The following is a 24,428-nucleotide window of genomic DNA, read 5'->3' as shown; positions in this document are numbered from 1 at the left end:
TTCAATTATCTTTTAGCATGTTAGGGTCAATTAATTTGTTTTTTACCTATTTTATTCTGCATAAATGTTTGCTAGGAATATATTATTTAATATTGTGAATGTATTCTTCTGATGCTACTTATTTTATTTTCACATGTGGCGCTTAAACCCTGACACACCAAACCCTGATTGACCAAAACAAATATATGATAGGGAACGAGCGGGGTACACCTTAATACCGTAGATCTATAGGTCTTACCTGAAGATTTTCAAGCACTTACGGTAGATATAGCGGACGGATATTAAGGTGTTTGCCACATACTTCCTGATATGCTCCTTTTTCCTTGGTCGACCGCTTTGTGTTATGATGTATCTTATTATTATCATGAACATGAAATTGTATGATATCGGATGTTTGAAATTTTTGTATAGCTTTTAAGGTTTTTAACCAACGTCTCTATTCATGTAGTGTCCGAACCAAACATAAGAATCTTACAACATAAAAAACATATCTAAAAACAATTCAGGAAAGATAATTTGTGGAACTGACATCAGAACTGTAGGAAGCTGGCTCTTTATATGGTATACCAAAAAGAGAAATACTGTGCAAAGAGTCAAAGTATTCCTTTACTAGTGGACAGGGTATTGCTCTAGCAATCCTAAGGTGCTCTTCTAGTTGGTGGTGTGGTGGAGCTGTCTTAGGCTTATCCGAGAGGAATGTTAAACATCTGCAAAATACACACACAGTCAATAAATGAGGCACACGACTCAATAAGGAGACCCACACCAATTTATAAAAATAACACATATCTTTATATATATTTAAGCACCAGAATCAATACAATCAGGCAAGTATGTTTCAAAATAGAAATACTTTAAGTTTTCAAAAGTCGACCCCTAGTGCAATTTTCAGAGACTGCAATCTTATCCTATGGGAGGAAAAACAAATACGGCATACAGGTAGAGTACAGTGACATATGAGACCTATCTCCTGGACTTAAGGTGAGTATGGCGCAAGGTCCAAGGCTGATACAAGAGGTCACCCCGGGCAGCACTGAGGCGCCTGGGTGCAGAGGTGCAATGCAGCATCGGGTGCCCAATGTTAGTCCATGAGGATCTGTCTTCATGAAAAAAGGCTTCAGGCTTGGATTGGAAGGCCAACCGGGCTGGACCAACAGGAGGACTCAGGCCTCACGATGATTGGGGATATGGGGACACCCTTGTCCTATTCTCCACAGGCCAGGGGCGACCGGTGCAGAGGTGCCCTTAGGCGTTGGGGTTTTGTCACCGTGAGCACTCGCGGTCAGGGTGGAGGGGGCCACATAAAGAGGCTGCAAGCGGCATTGAGGGGTCACCTCCTGGCAAACCCAAGGTGGGGGGCTTCTCTGAAGGTCTGGGGGACTACGCTGGCACCGTGGGCCACTTCAACTCGGGCTTGGAGCAACGGGTGCAGTGGTGCTGGTCAGTGTAAAGTTTAAGCGGTCCGGAGTCCTCACAGCTCGGTCTTTGGTACCTGCAGGATACAGGGGAACCGCTCCACTGCTTTTGGGTCTTTGGAGTAGTGCGGGCAATCCTCTCAGGCTTTGGAGGATCAGCAGTCTCCGGGGTGTCGAGAATAGGCGAAGGGGCTACCAGGGTTGGCGCCAAGTCAGTTGCTTCTTCTTCAGTTCTTGCTTTTCACAGCTCTTCAATCCTCCTTCTTTTGGTCTGAAGGATCTGATTTCCTGGTGCTAGGGCCCCCCCTAAATACTGGAATTATGGGTGTTAGGGGAGTGTAGGGTTGTAGCCAATGGGCCCCCTATATGACCACGTCCTGTGGGAATTGGAACTCTGGGACAGGGTTATGTCCAAGGTTTGCCATCACAAAGATGGCAGACTCTGAAAAGTCATGCAAATTTTAGGTAGCCCACCTTAGGGGTGGTACTAGCCTGAAGGTGAACATGCCTATCTGACTACTAATTTTCCCACCTGTCCAGGCTCCAAAGGGGCCCTGGACAGAAGGGGTCGGCATTTTCTCCTGTGAGGGAAGCCAGATTTGCATACCAAAGGCGTTGGGCTCCTTGAAGCTCCCTACCTTGGAGTGCTAATTCGCTGGCCATCCTGTGAGAGTGGTTGTAAACACCCTCTGCACAATCGGTCTTTGTCCCTCACCTCCTGAGAGCAAAGGCCCTCGCCTCTGGGGGTCAGAAACTAGTCTGTGGTGGCAGGCTGACTAAGACCAGTCAGTGAGCACACTAGTAGTTGGTAGGTATGGTGCCCTCTGGGTGCATGTATTAATAAATCCATCACTGGAATCAGTGTGGGTTTATTAATACAAGGTGTTTGATACCAAATATTCCTGGTTTCAGTAATATCATTATGTAGCTGGGGAACTCGTTTTTACCAGTGTCCAGCACATGTTTTGGAAATGGCTTCTCTGATCACTTGTACAGGTACCCGTGGTTACCAGGCCTGTCAGACATATCTGATCACTTTGGTTGCAGAGAGCCTAAAATCCCTTTCGCTATGATCGCTGACATAAAAGACTGTCTGATCATCTTTTTTTAGTTTTGCTGGCTCCTGAAGGTATATTTGACTACTGACATCCTGAATGTGTTTATTAAGCCTGCATAGGATCTATCTTCTTTCCACACGAAAGCAAAAATCAGGTTGGATGAAAAAAGGTGTGACGTTCAGAGGACATCTGTGAGTTGGAGCATGCTTTATCATACAATTGTAGTTGGAAAAAAATGTTGCCTATATAAACCAAAATTGCTCTTGGATGATTGTCATGTCTTGTGCCTGCTGCCGTTTCACCAAAGGAAATCAATTAGCATGCTTGATCAGGTAATCCCAGTCCAATTGAGTCAAGTCTGGGAAAGCCTTTTGAAAAAGATTTACAAAAACTATTCTAGCATCGGATCCATCAGCGTATTACTTTATCAACCAGACATTTTCCTTGCCTCTCTACTTGCTCTTAAACTTGGGCATGAATGGACTTTGTTTCCATTGCACGCTTTTGAACTTCTTTAAGCCTATCAGCCACAACAGAAAATGTTGGATTGAGCCCTGAAGCTTTCATGTTACATCTTTGGCAGCTCTTCGTGTCTTTTCACAGTTTGTCAGTGTCAAGTGATAAATATAGCTATGCATAGGCCCTTTATTCCTAGTCAGATATGTAAGTTCTAGCTTACCGTGGGTCTTCTCTTTACGTTCACACAGCAAGGTGAAGCAGAGTGGTCCTACTTGACAGTCTCCGCACTGTCTTGTTCTTTAGCGGTGTAGGTGTTGCTATGGTGATTGTTAAATCTGTGTTGTCTACATATTTCCTCAGACTCTGGCTCATCACCAGACTCACCATCTAAACCCAAAAATATTCTGTGGGTGGATCAGACAAGGAAATACATGCTCCAGATGATCTACTTTGTGAAATAAGCCCTTGGGTGACTGCTCCCGCCTTCAAGATTTTGCTTATCTTGGCAAACTTTACTTATATACAGCTGTTCACACCCCTGTGCACCTTTAATGTTCTCCTGTTGACCCTGCAGTTTAGGCCCGGAGAGGCCAGACTGGTCATTGTAACAGTTTCCAGGGGAAAGGTTTTCAGTATGGGTTTCAGTACCAACAGTTCTTAAGTTGTTAGAAACCGTATTAATGGCAAAGGTTAAGGATACTGCCATACCTGAATTTAGTTGTGAGTGTTCTGTGGCAGAGTCCTTGATCTGAGGGATAGCACTGACCTCTTCAGTTGAAGACCTCTGCGATGAGTGCCCGGCTTATGCTACTGTTCTTTACTGCTGGTCCTCTGCTTAAAAACTATGATAAAAGCTCTATCCTACAAAGAGAGGGGACATGGCCAGCAGATAGAGCAGATCCATTACTATCCGTAATTTCTGTACAAATGAACTCAATCACGTGTGCCAGCAAATGCCTCCATGAGGGCTCCATCTTTGGAGGAGTCTGCTGAACAGACTACACACTTGATCCAGACACTGTCAGCAGCATCAGCTGAAAGACATATCACTAGCTTGTTGGATTGGTGCGGAAGGCTTATGCTTGCCGGGGAGGGAAGGCAGGGTGCCCTTGCACGCTGTAGTCTGCCCATCTCCTATTATGATGGATGTGCATTTTAGCTTCGTTTCCCGAATAAGCGCTAGATACTTGTAGGCTACAGAGGCAGGAGTTGACTCTGTCTGCTTCCTGCATCCCGTTGCCATCTTCATTGGGCCACCCAGAAGCTTGACTATTGCCTAACAATGGCGACAAGTTAAAAGGCGCTGAAGGATACAGCTTTGTTCTTAGCTTTTGGTAGCTTAGCAACCTTGGACGATATTGGTGCCGTCACTGCCACTCAGATACCACAGGATAATCCACCAGAGCGGAATCTCTAGTGCGCAAGATTGATCAGAGCAGCGCTGCACAACCAGAGAGGAACGTGCTACCAATCTAGAGGACCAGGGAGTAAAGAAACTTCAGTTGATAATACAAACATGCCACCACGGAAGAGCAAGGTGAAAATGCTTGGCGGCCACGTCCTAGCTGGCCACCATCGTTTTCTTCCTTAGTTGAAGAAAAAGGTGACTGACTTCATATGATTTCACTTTCACCACAGTGATAGGGTTGTTGAGACAAGACTGTGCCCTACGGATGCACAGACAGACATACGCCTCCTTAACAGGCTTCAGTTGACCACTCTCTTTGGTGTTTCTTTGATCGGGAAAAGTGTTTTTGAATAGCGACCTGAAGGATAATGAGCCTTAATATTCTTTTGCCTGCACAAGATTAGACATCATTTATTGACACTTTTCTGAGAGAATAGGAAGGGAAAAAGGTAGTCACTAACCATGAAAAGGTATCTGATGCTTTGTTTTCCTTCCCTCTACCCTTTAGAATTTAATAGCTGGTACCTTGTTTTGAAGGGGTAGTGGAGTTGCTAGGCTGCAATAAATGCTCTGAGATAGAGGAGGTGGTTGGGAACGCTAGGGAGATTGCTTCTTCCTTGGGTGGTTGCAGCATACTGGTCGCCTGATATAACTGCAAAGTACTGATGTAACTGCAAAGTACCAAAGTCTATGGACTGTAAATCATCTTTCCCACAGTCTGTTTGTTTGTTTGTTGCATTTGCAATGCACTGTAACCTGAATAAGTTTGAATGACTCTTTCAACTGTGCTAGCTAGGGATGGGGCTCTGCTCATATCTAAGCCTGTAGTAGGATATACAGATAACTGGTCTTTCACTCACTCCTGCCCATCAGGACTCCTACAGCCATGATAGGGCCGGATTCTTGTCTAACCAATTATCTACAAGGACCCTCTCAGGTCAACTGGATCTTTTTACTTGCCAAATAGCGTAGAGGGAGTAAACACAATTATCAGAATATATCTACCGCGATTTGACATCCTTAAAGGATAGAGGACTCAGAATCTAAAGTTTTTGGGATTTTATTATGAGCAAAAACATCTGAACATAAAGGCACCTCAATACAAGGCACAAAAGATAAATGGGTACTAATACAAAAGCCAACCTACGAAGGATCCGCATTCAACTAAAAATAAAAAGAATTACAGATTCTAAAAGCATCAAATAAAGAATCGTTATACTGATATCAATTTTTGGAATCATTAGTCAAAACATTTCTGTCCCTACTCTATTCTAAAATGGCATCCCTACTTCGCGTTCCCTCCCAAGCGAGAGAATCATGAAAAAGGTGTCAGGAGTGAAACTTCCTAAGAAGTCTTCACTTAGTGAGAGCTCGATCTATGATGCTCCTTCTAGCTTCCCGCCTAAACCTCATCTGCTCAACCCACGGGAGACTGTCCCTAATACAAAACCCCAAAATCGTAGAACACGCCCTTCGGCACACCTCTTCAGCCAGGTCTTCCTCCTGTAAATTTCCATCCAGAGCTGTTCATCTTCCATCGTCCGTTAGCTTGATCTTGGGTCCCAGGCACCTTCCATACTAAGAGTTACAGTTGCACATTCCAATGCACTCCCCTGTGGACTCCTCATCGTATCTCAACTCCTAAAACAAAGACTTATTCTCATTAACGAGCTAAATGTCCTTGCACCTGCAACAGAAACCTGGGAACGAAAAGAAAAGCTCTTCGCATCTTGAAGTTTTACATTGCACTGCAACTCAAGCCTTAACCAAGAAATCCCTGTCTGCCTATAAAATATAGCTAAAATAAGAAATGAACAGGCCTTCTCTTCTACATATGCAGTTAGGTCATGCGAATTTAAACACACTATGAAATCACATTCTAAGCATTAATTCAACATGATCATCTTGTAAATAAGCACCCTACTTTTTAATTCTAACGTGGCACACATTTAATCCATTACATTGATTTGCGAAAACTAATCATCTACATTATACTAAATACATTCACGATAACTTGCAACGTTAAGCTTCGCAAAACATTATTACACATCTAACACTTCTATGTTAAACGATTATAGCAAATACATTTCTATGGCACTTCTAAACATACATCGATTATATGCGGGTGCCAACTAACGGTGAATATGATGCACCCCTACAAATCTCAGAATCACATGGCGCTCTATCAGTTCCCCCCTTTGATGACAATTGTCATCACACCATCACAACCTCTTTCCCTTTAGAGAAAGAACCGACCTAAACAGTGCTTGTTGCCATTCTACTCTGTCGGAACCTCTCCATCCTTTTAAGGTTCTGATATTGACTGTCCTGCAGTCTCGCCATTCTTCTCTCATTCGCTCTGAGAGTCCTCTCAACCTTACTTCCCCTGTACCACTTACAGGCTCTAATAAGTCCCCACAAACAGATCACACAAACCACAACAATAACTAGTGGCTTCAACACAAATCCGAGGAACCCTTTTCCCAAGTTTGCAAACCAAGTCCCAATGCGACCAAATCCTTTACCAATCTTTTCCCACACATTCTCTTCAGTCAAATCTGCAATCTCCTGGTGAATCGTGGTAATGTTGTCTATATATCTCTCCAAATCTTTGCTATTGTCTGGAATATACGTACAACATTCCTGGACTTTCAACAATTTACAGACTCCGCCCTCTTTTGCCAATAACACATCTAAAGCAAGACGATTTTGCAAAACCATTGTTCTTATCGATAACATCTCCCCATCAACCAACAACAATGACCTTGCCGTATTCATTGACAATTCATCAACCACAGTTGCCAACTTTCTTATTTTCACGTCATTCAAGACCACGCCCAAACTGGGTATCATTGCTCCAAAAATATCACCAATTACTGGTCCTGCACTCGCAGCTCTTCGCACTTTAGAATGATGTCCTGTCTCTAACAAATTTAAATCTTCCGTATGGTAAATCTTCGGAAAAATTATAGCCAAGTAGCATGTACCATACCAATTCACAGGCAATCTCACGTAGGCATTCTTTCCGCATACAAATTACACCGTTGGAATCACTTGTACCGGACCTTGCAAAAAGTTCTTAGCAGAATCTTCCATAGTAAAGGTATGGTCACACGTACTATGTCCCACTGAAACCTTGTCATAATAGATCTGCGGACGTCCAACACACAAATTCCCCTTCTGTACTTGATCTAATGCTATAGGTCCATAACTTCCCTTGGATCTGTGTAATCTCTCCTCCTCAGTCCAATCTACTGGACTCCCTCCTGTGTTTCGTGTCTGGGTTAGTTTTCTATATCTATCCTCAATTTGACCAATTAACTTCTTTTCAGTTTCTGACAATAAGCATGTCAAATTATGTCGATGAGCATAAGCTGTATCTAGACTCGTAGTCGGTATGAAATAAGTCCGAAGTCTATCTTCTGACTTATAATAATCATACTTATTCAAATGCTTATATGCCGGAACTTCAGGAAGTACTGCATCATAATTAGAAAAGAAATACTCTTACTGTTTCCTCTCATAGAACAGGCTAAGCAATAAGCTGCAAGAAATCCCATATGTTAGTGGAAGGTGATGGTATCTAATACCCTCGTCTACAGAAGAAGGCAACTGCATACACACATAGCAATCCTTCGCATCCATCGCGTCAACATACTCATACAACAGCTTCGCATAAGCATTAAGCTTGAAATCGCCTCTAGATAGGTCTACATGAAATCTACGACTCTCTTCAAGTGTCAAAGCTCTTTGAGCTCCTATAGTAACCCCTTTTTGGCTGGAAGTGGTAGGTGTAGGTGTCCCCTGTACCACCTCCTCCTGCTCGTGTGACACTATATATGAGGCTACAACTATCGCAACTATAGCAGTTATCACTACCCCTAAAAGTGTACCTATCACTAATTGAGCCCTACGGTGAGTATTTCCAGCTTCTGCCATCTTCGTAAAGTTCTCAAAGTTCAGTTCAATGACAACAGGTAAAAGTCTCTTTCTCATCCAAAGTTTCTTGTCAACTCAGTTCAGTCACCACCTTGAAGCTGGAAAACCCCTAACAATTTTCAGTTCCTTATTTACACCGTCCAGAAAAAGACTTCCCTAGCCCTCTTTCGTTTTCTCCAACGGAAAGTCCCTAAATGTATTCTTCTTCCACCCGGTCCTAGGTTATCTTCTTTCAGACTTATATACAACAAAAGTTCGCCATCAGTCCAGAACGATATTCGGTCCCAACAGCTCTAGGACCCCCTGCAAGATTTCAATTCGAAGTGTCATCAACTCCTGAGGTGCTGGTATAACAACAAAAGTCGGAAAGACTAAGTTGTCCAAAATCAGTTCACGAACTTTACTCAGAAGCGGTGGACTCGGAATATTGAGGGTCAATATCCCATCGATCTCCAATCCTGGGATTTTCAGCAACACTTCTATCTTCAGATTTGGAGAACTGCTGACCAGCATCAAGGATCTCAGCCTCCCCGTGCTCGGTATGCCTGGCATCAGTCACAGCGTATGTCCACTCTGGTGAGGCGTACCTTCAAGATGGCACTCTTGCTCTCCTCGATTTTCTCAGACCACCTTGGGCTTGCTCTTCGTCACTGTGCTCCGATTCAGACGTTTCGGAAACTGGGGCAAGATCTCTTCCCGGTGCCAATCGCAAGTTTACCCGTCTCTGACTCACGGGCCAAACTCTTTCTGCTTCTGTGGCACTTCTGCTCTCCCTTTGAGTACCCTCTGCACTACTTCCTTCTTCAGCAGAATTTGACTCTACTCCACCCACAGCAACACTTTCTTCGCCTGAGTCAAATTCGGGACTTCGACTTGCACATCCCCTTTCAGCTTGGTCTAGTGCACAACCAACTGCGTCAGCAACCCTTACAGCTTGACTTGCCCTCTCAGATGGCTCTGCCACCTCAGCTGGATTTTCATTCACAAGAGGGGCTGTATCTTCCAAGGGTGCTGGAACTCTACGGGTATGGAAGGCATGCACCCAGTTTGGTAATCCCCCACACTTCACTGCTGTATTCGTAACCAGGATTATCTGGTACGGCCCACGCCAACGAGCATCCAGACAACTCTTCCTCACGTGTTTACGCACAAGTACCCAATCCCCTGGGCACAAGTCGTGGCACAGGTCACTTGCGGCTGGAACAGCTGCTGCTTGCACCTGCTGAGACACAGAACGGACCACGTCAGCCAGGCCTTTACAGTAGTCGAGAATCAAATCATCAGTGATGTTACTCAAAGCAGTGGCAGGTATTGCTGGCAAATGCATCGCTCTCCCCATGAGGATCTCATGAGGCGACAATCCAGTCCTCATATCAGGCACACTACGGAGACTCATGAGAACTAAGGGTAATGCGTCTGGCCATTTCAAAGATGTCGAAGAACACACTTTTGCCATCCGGGCTTTCAAAGTCCCATTAACTTGTTCCACAATCCCAGAAGCCTCTGGTCGATAACTGCAATGCAACCTTTGGTCTACATTCAAGGCAGCACAAAGCAATTTCATGATCTCGCTATGGAAATGCGTTTCTCTGTCTGACTCAAAAGAGGTCGGAAAACCGAACCTCGGGATAAGCTCTCTCAGTAGTAGCTTGGCTACGGTGAGTGTGTCACACTTACGTGTTGGGTAAGCCTCCACCCATCTAGAAAAGACACATACTACAACTAATATGTACCTCAACCCATTGCACCTTGGCATCTCAGTGAAATCCAACTGCATTCTGTTGAAAGGCCCCCCTGACCTTCCAATATGACTCAGCGTCACAGCCGTCCTTTTCCCTACATTCATTTGTTGACACGTAACGCATCTCTGACATACAGCTTTGGCTACTGCACGAAACTTTGGATTGTACCACGTTTGGCGAAACACTCGCACCATCGCATCTCTGCCAAGATGTACAGCTCCATGTATCAATCTTGCCATTGGATTCAACAGACGTTCCGGTAATACAGCTCTTCCACCATTCGAAATTCATACATCCACATCTCCCTTCTCACATCCAGCTCGCATCCAACTATCCCGTTCTTGATCGGAAACTTCATCCTGCAACCGTTTCAGTTCTTCCCATGTATCAGCCATGGCTAACATCACGTTGAAATCGGTTCTTTCTTGGCTTCCCCCAACATGCCTTTCAGTGAATGTGCATCCCTGTTCTGCACAAAATCGAACAACTTCATCTGCATAGTTATTACCTAATGACACAAAGTCATTCCCCTTGGTGTGTGCAGAACACTTAACAACTGCGATTTCCTCTGGACCTTGCAATGCTTCCAACAATTGCCTCACATAATCCCCATTTCTAATGGGTGCACCAGAAGATGTCATAAACCCTCTCTGTGACCAAAGCTGTCCGAAGTCATGAACGACACCAAACCCATACTGACTATCGGTATAAATCGTTATACGGATTTTGTCACCAGCCAAACAGGCACGGGTCAAAGCAATAAGTTCAGCCACCTGTGCGGAGTATACTCCTTCTAAATAAGCGGCTTCAACCACTCCAGTGAGGGTACATACAGCAAACGCTGCTTTCAGTCGACCAGCACTGTCTCTTAAGCATGAACCGTCCACAAAGAAAATTTCATCCGAGACTGGAAATGGCTCATCGACAATGTCAGGTCTCAGTTTGGTGCACAATTCAGTCACATCAAGACAATCATGGTCCTCACAGTCTTCATCGTCTACATTTGGGATAGGCAACAGTGTGGCAGGATTTAAAACAGAACACCTCTTCAGTGTCACGTTATCTGCAGCAAGGATGACTTGTTCATAACGCGTCAACCTATTATTCGTGAGGTGCTGTGTTTTAGTCCTGGTCATCAACAGTTCGACAGAATGTGGTACATAAACAGTAAGCGGATGACCCATTACAATGCTCTCACATCTTTCGATACTGACATTTGTTGCAGAAACGGATTTGAGACATCCGGGCAACGCAGAAGCTACTGGATCTAAAGTAGCTGAAAAGTAGGCAACTGGTCTACGGACACTTCCATGAGTCTGAGTTAAAACTGCCAATGCACAACCTTCCCTTTCGCAGCAGAATAAGGCAAATGCCTTGTTGTAATCAGTCATTAACAACTTCGAGGAAACGCCAGAAGTCTGCCAGCAGCCGCAAAGGAGAGAGGAGACAGGAGACCCCGGAGCGCCGAAGAAGTGGATCCAATCACCCGCAATCCAAAAAGAAAGAAAACAACGAGATTAATACAAAGAAAGTCATTCTACTCCAGTCGGCAGCACACAGAACAAGGCATCATATAGAAGACAAGCTCCTCAACCCGGAGTGAACGAACAGAAGTCCGATTCCATCTCAACACCCGCCCTGAAGACGACCTCACAAACATCACACAGGTCCCCAACCACACAGGTCGAAACGCGTTGGCGCACAAGCAGAGATCGCAGAGGATTTTGTAGAAGATCAAGCTAGAACCAGCTCCTCTACACAAGCAAATGCAAATGCAAAGACAGACTGCAAGTAGCATTGCTCATTGAAATCATATATAGACACAAGTACCCGACTCTACTTAGGACCGCAATAATAGCGACAACTATAGGAGCCAACTGCTCACGTTCCACAAATCAAATAGTTTCGGACACTTGACTTCAGCTTTGAAAAACAATTCTATTTGATAGACTGTATGTTGAATATATTTTTTCGTTTTTTGTCACATTTCGAAGTCACTGTATAAATGTAAATATATATGTCACCATATTTTGTATACAATAAGTGTTTGTCAAACCAGTAGTGTTCATCGAATCAAAAAACCAATAACCAAAAAAAAGGTTTTGTAGATCACAGTCATTAAACAGACTAGTTGATAAAATAATTGCTGTAATTAATGGTGTCAGAGGCAAAATGTATGTTGAAAATAGTTAGTCCAGATTCCAGCCTCTGTTACACCATATTGAATCTCCCCCCATTTTCTTATCCATTCCCAAAGCTGGAGCGCAACACAAAGCTTCTCTCAGCCTCAAAAATGACCTTAAACAGTCTTCGTCCCATGGTACCGGATCACTCACATCCTTACGCGTCAGCCGCTGTAAAGGCTTCGCTTCAAAGGAAAAGTTTGGGATCCACTGGCAACAATAACCAACCATTCCCAAAAACATTCGGACTTCTCTCTGAGTAGTGGGAACAGGCATTTTCAGAATAGCCTCAATGCGATCTGGTGACACCTTTCTCTTGCCTTTCTCAATTTTGTGACCCAAATACTGTACTTCACTCAAACAGTACTGCAATTAGTTCGGAGACACTTTATGCCCATTCTCCGCCAAATAATTCAACAGAGGAACGGTATCGATCCTGCAAGCGTCTTCAGATTCTGACGCAACAAGCAGATCGTCAATGTACTGCACTAGAACAGAGTTCTGTGGCAACACAAGACCTTCGAGATTTTTCTTCAAGATCTGGTTATAGATCGACGGGCTCTCTGTATACCCCTGTGGGATACGACACCACGTTAACACACGATTTTCCAGCCGAAAAGCAAAAAGAAATTGTCTCTCCTCATGCAGAGGAATCGAGAAAAATGCTTGACATTCAGCTTCACATGGGATCTGAAACAGGATTACAGACGGGTTCGGTACCACTGGACAACATGGAACGACTATCTCATTGATTTTTCGCAAATCTTGTACAATCCTGAATTTCCCACTCGGCTTCTGTGGTCCCATAATAGGCGAATTGCATGGGCTACCCATGATCTCCCTCAGAATTCCCTGCTTGATCATAGACTCAATTACAGGTTTAATCCCTGCAATAGTTTCAGGTGACAACTTATACTGGGGCGTCCTCGGGAACTCTACATTGGGCTTAATCTGGATTTTCACTGGGTCTACTCCCTTGACTAATCCGATCTCCTCTCCACTGAGGTCCCATACGTCAATTGACACTGAATCCCTCAGATCAAGTGGAAGTTCCTCCAGCGTCAATGCTGGGTACATTTCCACACACACACGCTGATTCGCAACCTTAAAGGTCGCATCATCATCTCTCGTCTGTACTTCCACTCCCTTCGGGTACAATAGATAGTGCAGTTAAGCTTGCACAATAGATCTCTACCTAACAGGCAAACTGGACTAGAATCACACACCACAAACTGGTGTCGATCGCTGAAATTCCCTATCTTGACTGGGATTGGCTCCGTCAATAGACTAGTCAGTTTCTTATTTGCCACGCCAATGACTTGGATTGATTGTCCAGAAAGGGGTAGGTCTGGGACCACTGCAGATCTTACAGTCGATCGAGTAGCGCCCGTATCCACCAAAAAGGTCGTAGGGTGACCGTCAATATCTGCTTCCACAAAGGGTCCCCTCTGATCTACCTCTAAGACAGCTCCAAGCGCACAATCCTCTTCTCCTCTCGAGCATGATTGTGCCAACGGGTCTAGATCGTTTTCATCACTCCCTTCGAACATAGGCATCTGCAAATATGTCCGAGCTCCCTGTTGCATATTCTGTATCTCGGGTGGTTGGGGAACCTACATCGACGGAACACCCGTCCCCCCTTTAACCATCTTGGGTCAAGTCACTGTAGGGACCATATCCGCCACAGGAACCTGGACTATCTCTCCTTCCTGCTGTATCTGGTTCAACGGGTTCAAAGGACACTCGCGTCTCCAGTGTCCAATCTGGTGACAAAGATGACATGCTGTAGTCTTTTTCAATGTCGCCACATCCATTCCTGTCTTAGGGTCTATTGACTTTGGCCTTCCCTGACCCTGGGCATTCTGAATTCCTCCTTGATTGTTTCCCTCTTTCCTTCCCAACGTTCCCCCCATTAGGCTGTCCCTGGGCTGTTTGCGTCTGCACAAGCATCAATTTATCTTTCAACTTCCTATGCTTGGATTCTATCTCATCACTACAGTATCTAGCCTACCGCAAAATCTCATCTTCAGGCTTGTTCTGCCAACAAATCAAATGCTGTTGTATCATGAGGCTAACCTCTGACCTCAATCCCAACACAAACTTAGAAACAAACTGTCCCATGTCTTTCGTATCGAACACATCTAGACCACTGTACTGTTTAAAAGCCTGCAAAAGTCTCTCATAAAACTCATGCACAGTCTCCTTAGGCTCTTGCACTGTCCTATCTATCTTCACCCAATCGATGTCCTGAGGTGAGATTTTCGACTTCAACCAAGTAATCACTTGTTCGAACTTCTTCATCACTATAGGCGACGGACCATTCGAAATCGGGTCCCTGTCAGGCTCCGAAGTCGGCCACTCAACAGCAATTTTACATGCCGACCACAAATCACTCGGAACCACAGCGTCAAATAAGGTGTTCAGATCAATCCACAATACCTTTGAGATTTTGACAAAGCGATCGACTTGCTTATACCACTCCACAGATTTCTCCCTAAGTCGGGGAAAATCATTTGTGAAGGCAGCCAAATCACCCCTACTCCAAGGTACATATCCTCCATTCTGCACTTCTCGTAAAGGGTAATTCCCTATCTCCGTCATGCCTCCACCCAGAAGTGGTGTCTCTCCTATTGTTCTCCTAGAGCTTTTCTTCTTGGACCAACTTTCTTCCCACTTGTCAAGCATAATCCATGCACGCATTGCTATGATTAAATCTTTGATATGGGTTCTCAATCCCATGACTCTTTTCTCTTCTAGTTCCTGGTCACTGTACTGCAACCTATGACTTCCTTGCAATGATTTAGTTTTAGACAAATCCACATCATACCGCTTGGCCAAGTCCGACAATTTCTCATGAGCAGTTCGTGCTTTCCGAGTCACATCCTTCGCTACAAAGAGTAATTCATCTTGTTCATACATTAAGATTCTCTCAAGAGGTAAATTTCCACTTATTATCTCATCCACCTCTGCCTTCAATCTTACAACATCTAACATTCTCCCTTTCAGGGCTCCCTTCAGTACTTCTCGACAACCTACACCATCCCTTTCATTGTACTCACATTCTCGTTCCTGTGACCTACTCTCTTCTGACATACTCATAGGAACAGAACGATTCACTATTGTGCCTCGTTCGCTTTCTGCTGTCATCACACTCTGGTTCTGGTTTCTTACTGGTGGTGTCCACATTCGCAAATCTGATCTTGACTCGGCCAAAGACCTCGGTCTCACTGGTCTCGGCTCTCCCTGTCCCCTAGAGGAGTCTGCTGTGGCTGGCAATGGCGTACTCCATTCTACAGGCTTCGGAGTCTGCTCCATTCCACTCACTGACCCACTTCCCTCGGCCACACTCCTCACTCCTACAGCTGACTGTACTGAGCTTCCAACCTTCTCTTGATCTGGGTCGTAAACAGAAACAATAGGTCCAATAGTGACCGGTACCTTTAGAGCATCCGGTAACCTCGCACCTCTCCCAACCTCTGCACTAGCTACAGACTGATTCCTCGTACCCTCAGCTCCTGTCGAGATCTTTCCTTCTACTCTTACGTCTGACTGGGTTGGTACTCCCCTAGTCCCTTCCATCTGAGCTGATCTCCCTTCCGGGGCATCTAGGTTGTATGGAGGTGGTCTCTCAGATAATAACCTCTCTAGTAGGCTATCATCGGTCTCGCTGTCATCCTCATCATCCGCTCTTTCCTTTGAATTATCAGTCTTTACTAATAAGGGATACAATCTGTGTCCTTCTATTGCCTGTACTCTCCATCTTTTCTCTTCTGCATCCCATCTGGCATCCTGGAACGCCTTAATCAACTTTTTCACCCTTTCCTGGTTTCTATCTCTTCTCCTATCATGCGCTGCTCTAATCCACGCATGCAATGCTTCAAATTGTGTTGGCCTTGGCAAAGGTCGTAAAGCCACCATCACAGACTTCAACTGGTACAACACTTCCAACCTGAATGAACCATATCTCGGGAAAGCTAATTCTCTTTCACCTTGGGTCATTTTATGCCAATTTTCAAGTCAAATTATAGTATGCAACCCCACATTTCTTGCCATGTAATGTGCCGGAGTATCCTCGGGAGGGGCTTCTTCTCCCCCACGAGTAACCAGATGTTTGTCACCTCTACACAATTCTCGGAAAACTTTAAAGCATTTCATAATGACCAAACTCTGGACGCACACAATTGTTTCGTTTACTTCCTGGTATCAATCCACCAATGACAACGCGACTCACCCCAACCAACCTATCACAGCGCAACACCCTCTGACGTCACTTTTCCTCCACTCGCAGCAATTCCCCTCCTTCACAACTCACGTCTCACCCTTGTATTCGTCCCCTTCATACGCTGAAATAACCGTTTGTCCCAAACAAGTTACTTCTCTGACTGTACGTCCACAGTCTCTCGAAGTTGTTGACCTCGGTTGGCAACTGTCCGTCCCCGTCCGGTCAGACAGATCGCCTCTGATAGGTTACAAATACTCAAATCCACATACAACAACCCACGACCAGCGTTGGTTTGTCATGCACTCACACATTCGCTCCCCTTATCTCGGTCCAGGTGATCGATGGCGCCTCACGATCTCCTTCGGGTGGTCAACAAAATCTACCGCGGGTGTCTTCTACACCCAATCGCTTAAGCTACTCGTCGAGCCTAAGACTTTCCGGGGCTGCGCGCGCTCACAGCCTGATCTCACAATCACTCAACATTCACACCAACTCCGCAAGACATCACACAACAAATCAACACCGCAATCTACAACATCTCACCCTATTCGTACTCACTCCTCGAACTGCTGCTTTCTGCCGCACTGCTACTCTCTGTCAATGTCCATCAGCCGCCGTCGTCTGCTGCTCACCATCTGATGATTCACCATTACTTAGCATCTATGGGCCTCAAGGATCACTTATCCTAATCTAAATCTTCCCTCGCTATCGGAAATACCCATCCGTCTCTGCTACCAATTGATAGGGCCGGATTCTTGTCTAACCAATTATCTACAAGAACCCTCTCAGGTCGACTGGATCTTTTTACTTGCCAAATAGCGTAGAGGGAGTAAACACAATTATCAGAATATATCTACCGCAATTTGACATCCTTAAAGGATAGAGGACTCAGAATCTAAAGTTTTCGAGATTTTATTATGAGCAAAAACATCTGAACATAAAGGCACCTCAATACAAGGCACAAAAGATAAATGGGTACTAATACAAAAGCCAACCTACGAAGGATCCGTATTCGACTAAAAATAAAAAGAATTACAGATTCTAAAAGCATCAAATAAAGAATCGTTATACGGATATCAATTTTTGGAATCATTAGTCAAAACATTTCTGTCCCTACTCTATTCTAAAATGGCATCCCTACTTAGCATTCCCTCTCAAGCGAGAGAATCATGAAAAAGGTGTCAGGAGTGAAACTTCCTAAGAAGTCTTCACTTAGTGAGAGCTCGATCTATGATGCTCCTTCTAGCTTCCCGCCTAAACCTCATCTGCTCAACCCACGGGAGACTGTCCCTAATACAAAACCCCAAAATCGTAGAACACGCCCTTCGGCACACCTCTTCAGCCAGGTCTTCCTCCTGTAAATTTCCATCCAGAGCTGTTCCATCTTCCATCGTCCGTTAGCTTGACCTTGGGTCCCAGGCACCTTCCATACTAAGAGTTACAGTTGCACATTCCAATGCACTCCCCTGTGGACTTCTCACCGTATCTCAACTCCTAAAACAAAGACTTATTCTCACTAACGAGCTAAATGTCCTTGCACCTGCAACAGAAACATGGGAACGAAAAGAAAAGCTCTTCGCATCTTGAAGTTTTACATTGCACTGCAACTCAAGCCTTAACCAAGAAATCCCTGTTGGCCTATAAAATATAGCTAAAATAAGAAATGAACAGGCCTTCTCTTCTACATATGCAGTTAGGCCTTGCGAATTTAAACACACTACGAAATCACATTCTAAGCATTAATTCAACATGATCATCTTGTAAATAAGCACCCTACTTTTTAATTCTAACGTGGCATACATTTAATCCATTACATTGATTTGTGAAAACTAATCATCTACATTATACTAAATACATTCACGATAACTTGCAACGTTAAGCTTCGCAAAATATTATTACACATCTAACACTTCTATGTTAAACGATTATAGCAAATACATTTCTATGGCGCTTCTAAACATAAATCGATTATATGCGGGTGCCAACTAACGGTGAATATGATGCACCCCTACAAATCTCAGAATCACATGGCGCTCTATCAGCCACAAAGCAAACTCTCAGACTCCCTGCACTTCAAAACACAGTGGCACCGATGTGAGGCCAGGTGTAGGCTAGAACAAGTACACAATAGGTCAATCTTAATGCTGGGAACATTTTTGCTTCTTGCTATTTTGGAGATGAGAGAAGTGACTCCTCTATGCTACCTATTTTGAACTTTAATGATGGTCCTTGTTTTGGCAGCCTAGTTTCTTTTCCTGTGAGGTCTGTTACCCACATCTTGAATGGACTCAAAGAGTGTAACAGTTCCTACTAAGTGGGTAGCAGGTTTCTGTTGAAAATAGATCTTGTGGAAGTTTGTAGACTAAAGATTGGCTGCCAGACTCCATAGAGACTCTGGAAGAGAACATGTGTGCCTAACAGTTGAATTAACAGCTGAGGAGTGACCCAAAATGCTGGGAGATGTGGAGCGGACACTGTTTAGGAGGTGTGTGACTAGATCACAGCTACAAATACTAGATGAGACCTAAGAATGCTTCCAAAGCATAATCTGTGAAGTTAAAACTGTGAGGCTACAGCAGGTAGGATTTTGAAGGGTGATCAAGATGTCAAGACCAAACGTAAACCCTAGAGACAAATTAGTTGACGAGTGTCCATTGGAGAGTAAAAATGGAATGCATGTTTGGCTGTGTTGTTACACTGCTATTGCTAAGCTGTGTTTAAAAAGATCCTGTATTACATATCTTGTTATGTGATTTGACTAAAATTGTACGATGTTAGTGTATGTCTAGGGTCATTGTAGTGTACCAGTAATTGGCTGGTTTCTACTCCGAAATAGGCTAATGGTGTAAATAGGTTTATCTGTTTTAGGTTATTTCGCCATTTATTATTTTGTGTAAAAATGTAAGCACACTATGATAGAGAGGGAATCTAGATTAGGAATAGTGTAGGTATTGCCTGAGCTATATTCAGTTAAATGTTTTCCATAGTTGTCTTTTATAAAGACTAGACAGTGTAAACAATGATGATTTGTATTGTTGTAAGAGTTTACTTTAAAAATACTAACACATACCTATAAGGGGACTGTGAATTATCTTCTTTACACAGGTGCACCACCCGTAAAACTGCAATACCATCCCAACACCACCCCAAGTCAACCCCCAGTTCTTTGAAACCACCCTCTAGAACAGCAACACCACCTGCTAGCATTGTGACACCAGCTACCAGCACACAGACATCACTCCATGCCATTACCTCTCCCAGTTCTCCCCAGCACAACAGGTTATTTTGCTTCTCCACAACTACATTCAAAACACATTGCCAAGCTCAGCAATCTTCCAAACGTACCCCACTATGAGCCAGCGAAAAAACAACAAAAAGATACTTAAAAAGACAATGTATTAGAATTTTGAATACATGCTTTAGCTAAAAGCAGTGACACCCGAAAAGGTCTGCTGTACAGTATGTGGTGCTGAAAGGTTAATCGTTTAAATTCCTTTTTAGGTTAAAAAAAGGTATTGCAGCCTTCAACATATAGATTGATTTTTGTACCGAACCAACAATCAATAATTGTTTTAAGTCATGGATAACTGGTTCAGGTGGTGATATGTGGATTATTGCAATCATTTTCAGAGAAAGGGTGATGTGCTGTATCAGTGTTTACGCATCATCATGTTGACGATTGATGCTATGGGTCGACCTTTCAAACCACTGTTTGTGCCATGACCACGAAAGGTCACTGATATGAAAACTGGATGGCTTTGAAGTGTGCTTGTGATTTTAGTATTTGTTTTTGCAGTCCTGATTCTGTGCAAAACACTCATATGTTTGTGTCTTTTTCTTGCTTTCAGTTCTCTGGACTGTATATCTTAGCTTTCGTTATCATCATGGTTGGATTTCTTCTGTATTGTTCCACACCAACATATAGTGCTGAGCCTTTAGCGCGAGAGGAGGACCCTGGAATCGATAACACTGGACTGAAGGTGGAAGAGGAAGGGGAGGCAGTTCCCTCTGCTATTGAAGGCATTTCTGTTGAAGACACAGCATTGAACAAGGAGTAGGGAAAGAAACAGTCTCTTCCTGGTAGCCACAGAAGAAGCCTCCATTCAGACTTGAATGCCGCATTTGTTTTTAGGGCAGTTTTTGGACTATATTAGCCAGTAAAACATCTTTTTTTAAATAGCGTTTTTTAAGTAATGAGATATTTTCTAAGGCAGAGCCTTATATCCATCAAACATTTTTTTAAACTTGCTTCAAGTACAGAAGGTGAGGTGATCCACAGCTGGTTCTCATGGGCACTCCTGCCTTGAAAGTACTGTGTTGACTTGTCATCCACAAATGCTTAGTCCACAATACACTAGCGCACACACAGCTGCCTAGTACCTGTGTGCTGATGGGAAACATTTTCTGCAGTCTAACCTTAAGCACACGACATCTAGCCATGGGAACATTCCCGGAATACTGACTGCCTGTGCCCTTTGTAGACATGCAAATTCGGGAATGCTCTGATTTGGTTCAGAGAAGCTATGAATGTGTTCATGCTGTTAGAAAATATTAGATCTTGAGAACTTCGCTCACACTCTATAAATGGTTCCCTTCCTCTTTTCTGTTTTTTAGCTCTGGATTCAACGCACAGTTGTATTGCTTACGGTAAGCAATTTGCTTAGATAGATCAGCTACTTTCAGCCACTGGATGGAGACATTGCCATTCATCCCAGGGGAGATGTCTTTCACTTTATGCTATTAGCTGTTTTTGTGTATCCTTCTGCCTCCTATGGAGTGCTTGCATTGCAGTGCCCGAGGGATTATTTTACATTTCCCTGCCACTCCTCTCTGTCAGCACTTTGTTGCTGCCATGTCACCTTTCCCTCCCCCAGTATGTCCAGTTCTTGTTGCTTCCTCCCTCCTCTCCCTCTTTGTCCTGTGGGTCTGCCCTTGTTGCTCCCTCCTGCTTCTCTTTTCTGGTGTATGTTGGCTCCTTGAACCTCTCGCCCGCACCCCACCCACTTGTTGCACATTCCCACCACTCCAGAAACTCTTGGTGGTTTACTTATAGGGGAGAATTGACATATTTGTCAACTCTTTTTATTAGCACAGATTGAAGCTGGCTGGGTTTCGTTTGTAGAGATTAAAACTGACTCTCATGCTCCAAGTAAGCAAAGTGTAATTTAAAAGGTAAAGAAACACTAAAATGGTGGCTCCTCGTGCTGTTCCGCATATTTTGGTAGAGCACGATCGTTTACTCCGAACACTCCACTCTACTGCAATCACTACAATCTGAGTTTAATTTTCAAACAAGCCTAAAATTGTCTGTAGCCTCTGAGGGTCTGTCCACCCAATGCTGCAACTAACCAACGGTGCAACTTGAGCACAGACCCAAAGAGAGATTGTGTCCAAGTGTTCTCCCGTTGTACATAGCTGCCAAGGTTTCAGATTGCTATGTACGACATTTTCATAATTTCTGTGTAATTATGAGTGACATTTTAACGACTATGAGTGACACTTTCTCACAGGCAAAATCGAGCAATAAAGAGGGAAGCATATAGATATCAGAAATTGCACCAGTTTCAGTATCAAGAAACTCTAAGAAGTTCTTAAAACTGCTGCAAAGCACCAGAAATGGAATGGCACTAAACTAGTACACTGAGAGAGACTCGGTGGGGGTGAGAAGTGGTAGTAACTACTTTACTTACTAAACTCTGCACTTGATGATCAGATCTTCAGCCAGGCAGCCGCATCGCTGCGTGACTGGCATCAGTGACTGACTCTGTAGCAGGCAGGCTCAGGCTGCCATGAGCCCCCCGCCGCGGCAATCATATTCAGTTTGCCACCAGCACCCGGTAAGTTCAGGCACCCTGTCCGAGTCCACTCCTGGCTGCTGCTGCAACTGAACCGGATGGTCAGTGAGTGTAACTGGCGGTCACAGGTCATGACTCTGACAACATCCTCCACTGGACTCTCCCGGCTGGGCTCGGCAATATTGATCGGCCACCACAGTAGAGGAGCGGGTCTGTCGCAGCAAATGAGCAGCGACCCAGGCATCTCCAAGGTCTTACTATACCTCTTCTTTATCACTCTCCAGCTTTAACTAGAGGAACTCTTGCCTTATACTGGTCTGGCACAATCTCTTTGTTGTCATTGAGGGCACTGTCCTTGTTTTATTCCTCTGTGTGTATTGTTGCTGTTGATTCTCATTCTCATGTACTGTCAATTTGAGTGGATATTGAAGGAAAGGCCTCCATGCTCCCAGTATTTTTGCACTAGATATCATCAAGCATTTATCTTTTTGAGCTGAAAAGGGATATATGTGACATTTTTAACTGGAATTTTATTTTACAAATCAAGCCAAACTCGCCTGGTTTTTATTATTTAACATGACATAGCGCACAAATATTATTTCTGGTATAATGAGTCTGCTACAGGTACATTTCGGAACACAAATGAAGGGATGACGTGTTCACAGTTTTCAAATATGAAGAAAAGTATACAAGCTTTTTTGTTTCTGTAAATGGGAATATTTTATCATGTTGTTCAGCATAACTTTATTGGCGCGATTGATAGATTTGATTTTACTAATTTAAAGAAAAATGTGTATTTTGCATTTGTGAGTTAAGCCTCAACACGAAAGGTTTAATTTTCTGAACTGCTGTATAGCATTACAGGAATCTGAAACCGAGCTCCAAGAGCAAGCACTGGCTGTGTACCTTTTGTGATGAAATATGTCATATCTTTTACAAAGAAGGTGCTTTTGTTCATCAAATGAAATCAGTGGAAAGTGTCCTGTGCACATTGTTTTTTACCAGGACATTTGTTCAAATCTTGAACGATCAGTCAACTTTGTAATTTAGTACTCTGCACAATAAAAAGTTACAGTGCCTTTGCAGTGTTTCATTCATTGTTCTGTCCTCATTTCTGCCGCTTGTGTGGAAAGGTTCTAGGCTTCTCACTGGATTTGGTGGGAAGGTGGTTATTTTAAAGCAGTATTACTTTATTCTCAGTTGATGGAGATCTTCATTGGGCTGATATAAAGAATGTTGCCACACAACTCCTACCCTTTTTACAAGCTGTCAAGTTGTATGGGGCATTTATAGGCCAGCCCTTTAAATAATGACTACATTCACATGCACGCCATGTGCAGTGATGCTGGACTCCGACAAGTGGGAGCATGAAGGGAGATCTAAATTTTCTCCAGAATGGGAACTGCAGTTTCAATGCAGGTGATGTTGACCACTTCCACCTTTTAGATATTTCGAAAACTCATCTACCTTGTATTGTTTGACCCACAGATATATATGTGGACTATCGGTCAGGCCAAGCATGCTCAGGAAACACTAATTGACGCATTCAAGACAGGTTGCAACTGCTCGATGAATAGCCCCGGTGAAGAGGTATATTTGGAAATCATAAAATGCTGTAAAAACACACAGCTTTGGTCATCCTCAGGGAACTCGAGAAGACTCTTATGAGCTTCTAAGAGTTGGAAGGATGTTCAAACACTCTTTTTTGAACGGCGCACAAGGATACTTAATTTCATAGCTTTTCCATCCAACATGGTGGTCAATGGAACCACGATCAAGGAAACGGTCTCAAAAAAAGAGATTAGAAAGAAAGCCTATAAGGCTGATGTTTAATCAGTAGTTACTGTTGTGATATATTGTCAGCATATGCATTCATTTTCTGGCATGTTTATGGTATGATGTTATGATTGTATTTCATTGTTTAACTATAACGTGAGGGTTTGAATTGCTTAACTTAAGTTCCATACAGTATGCTGCTGTCTCTTACCAGGCATCTGTGGTGTGTTCTTAGGTTAGAGAAGAAAAATTCAATGACAGTTGTATTGTTGTGTATTGCAGCATTTTATGTAACGCTTACCCCCCCGATGTGGGACACTGAAGTACTTGCTTACATGGGCAGCAAGCTATGCCATGTAGGGTGTGTATTTGGAAGGTTTTTGTCTAAAGTATTCCCATGTCATGTGTGGTGACCACCGGGGTGCAGTTAT

General features: G+C 43.7%; 1 protein-coding gene across 4 annotated transcripts in view; it reads left to right on the top strand.

Annotated features, from left to right (window-relative positions):
• The window catches only part of SLC35F2 (solute carrier family 35 member F2), a 337,639-nt gene extending 314,339 nt beyond the window's left edge, over window positions 1–23,300 (top strand). For all 4 annotated transcript variants that reach the window (XM_085621504.1, XM_085621503.1, XM_085621506.1 and 1 more), the window contains exon 8: window positions 20,275–23,300. In XM_085621504.1, coding sequence (XP_085477630.1) covers window positions 20,275–20,484 — 210 coding nt within the window. In that variant the 3' untranslated portion in view covers window positions 20,485–23,300. The remainder of the gene's footprint in view (window positions 1–20,274) is intronic.
• Window positions 23,301–24,428: the final 1,128 nt, after the last annotated feature.

This window comes from Triturus cristatus, chromosome 8 (assembly GCF_964204655.1).
Source record: "Triturus cristatus chromosome 8, aTriCri1.1, whole genome shotgun sequence".
In the NCBI taxonomy this organism is placed as follows: Eukaryota; Metazoa; Chordata; class Amphibia; order Caudata; family Salamandridae; genus Triturus; species Triturus cristatus.
The sequence above is the reverse complement of the archived record's forward strand: the minus strand, read 5'-3'. Positions and strand labels throughout refer to the sequence as shown.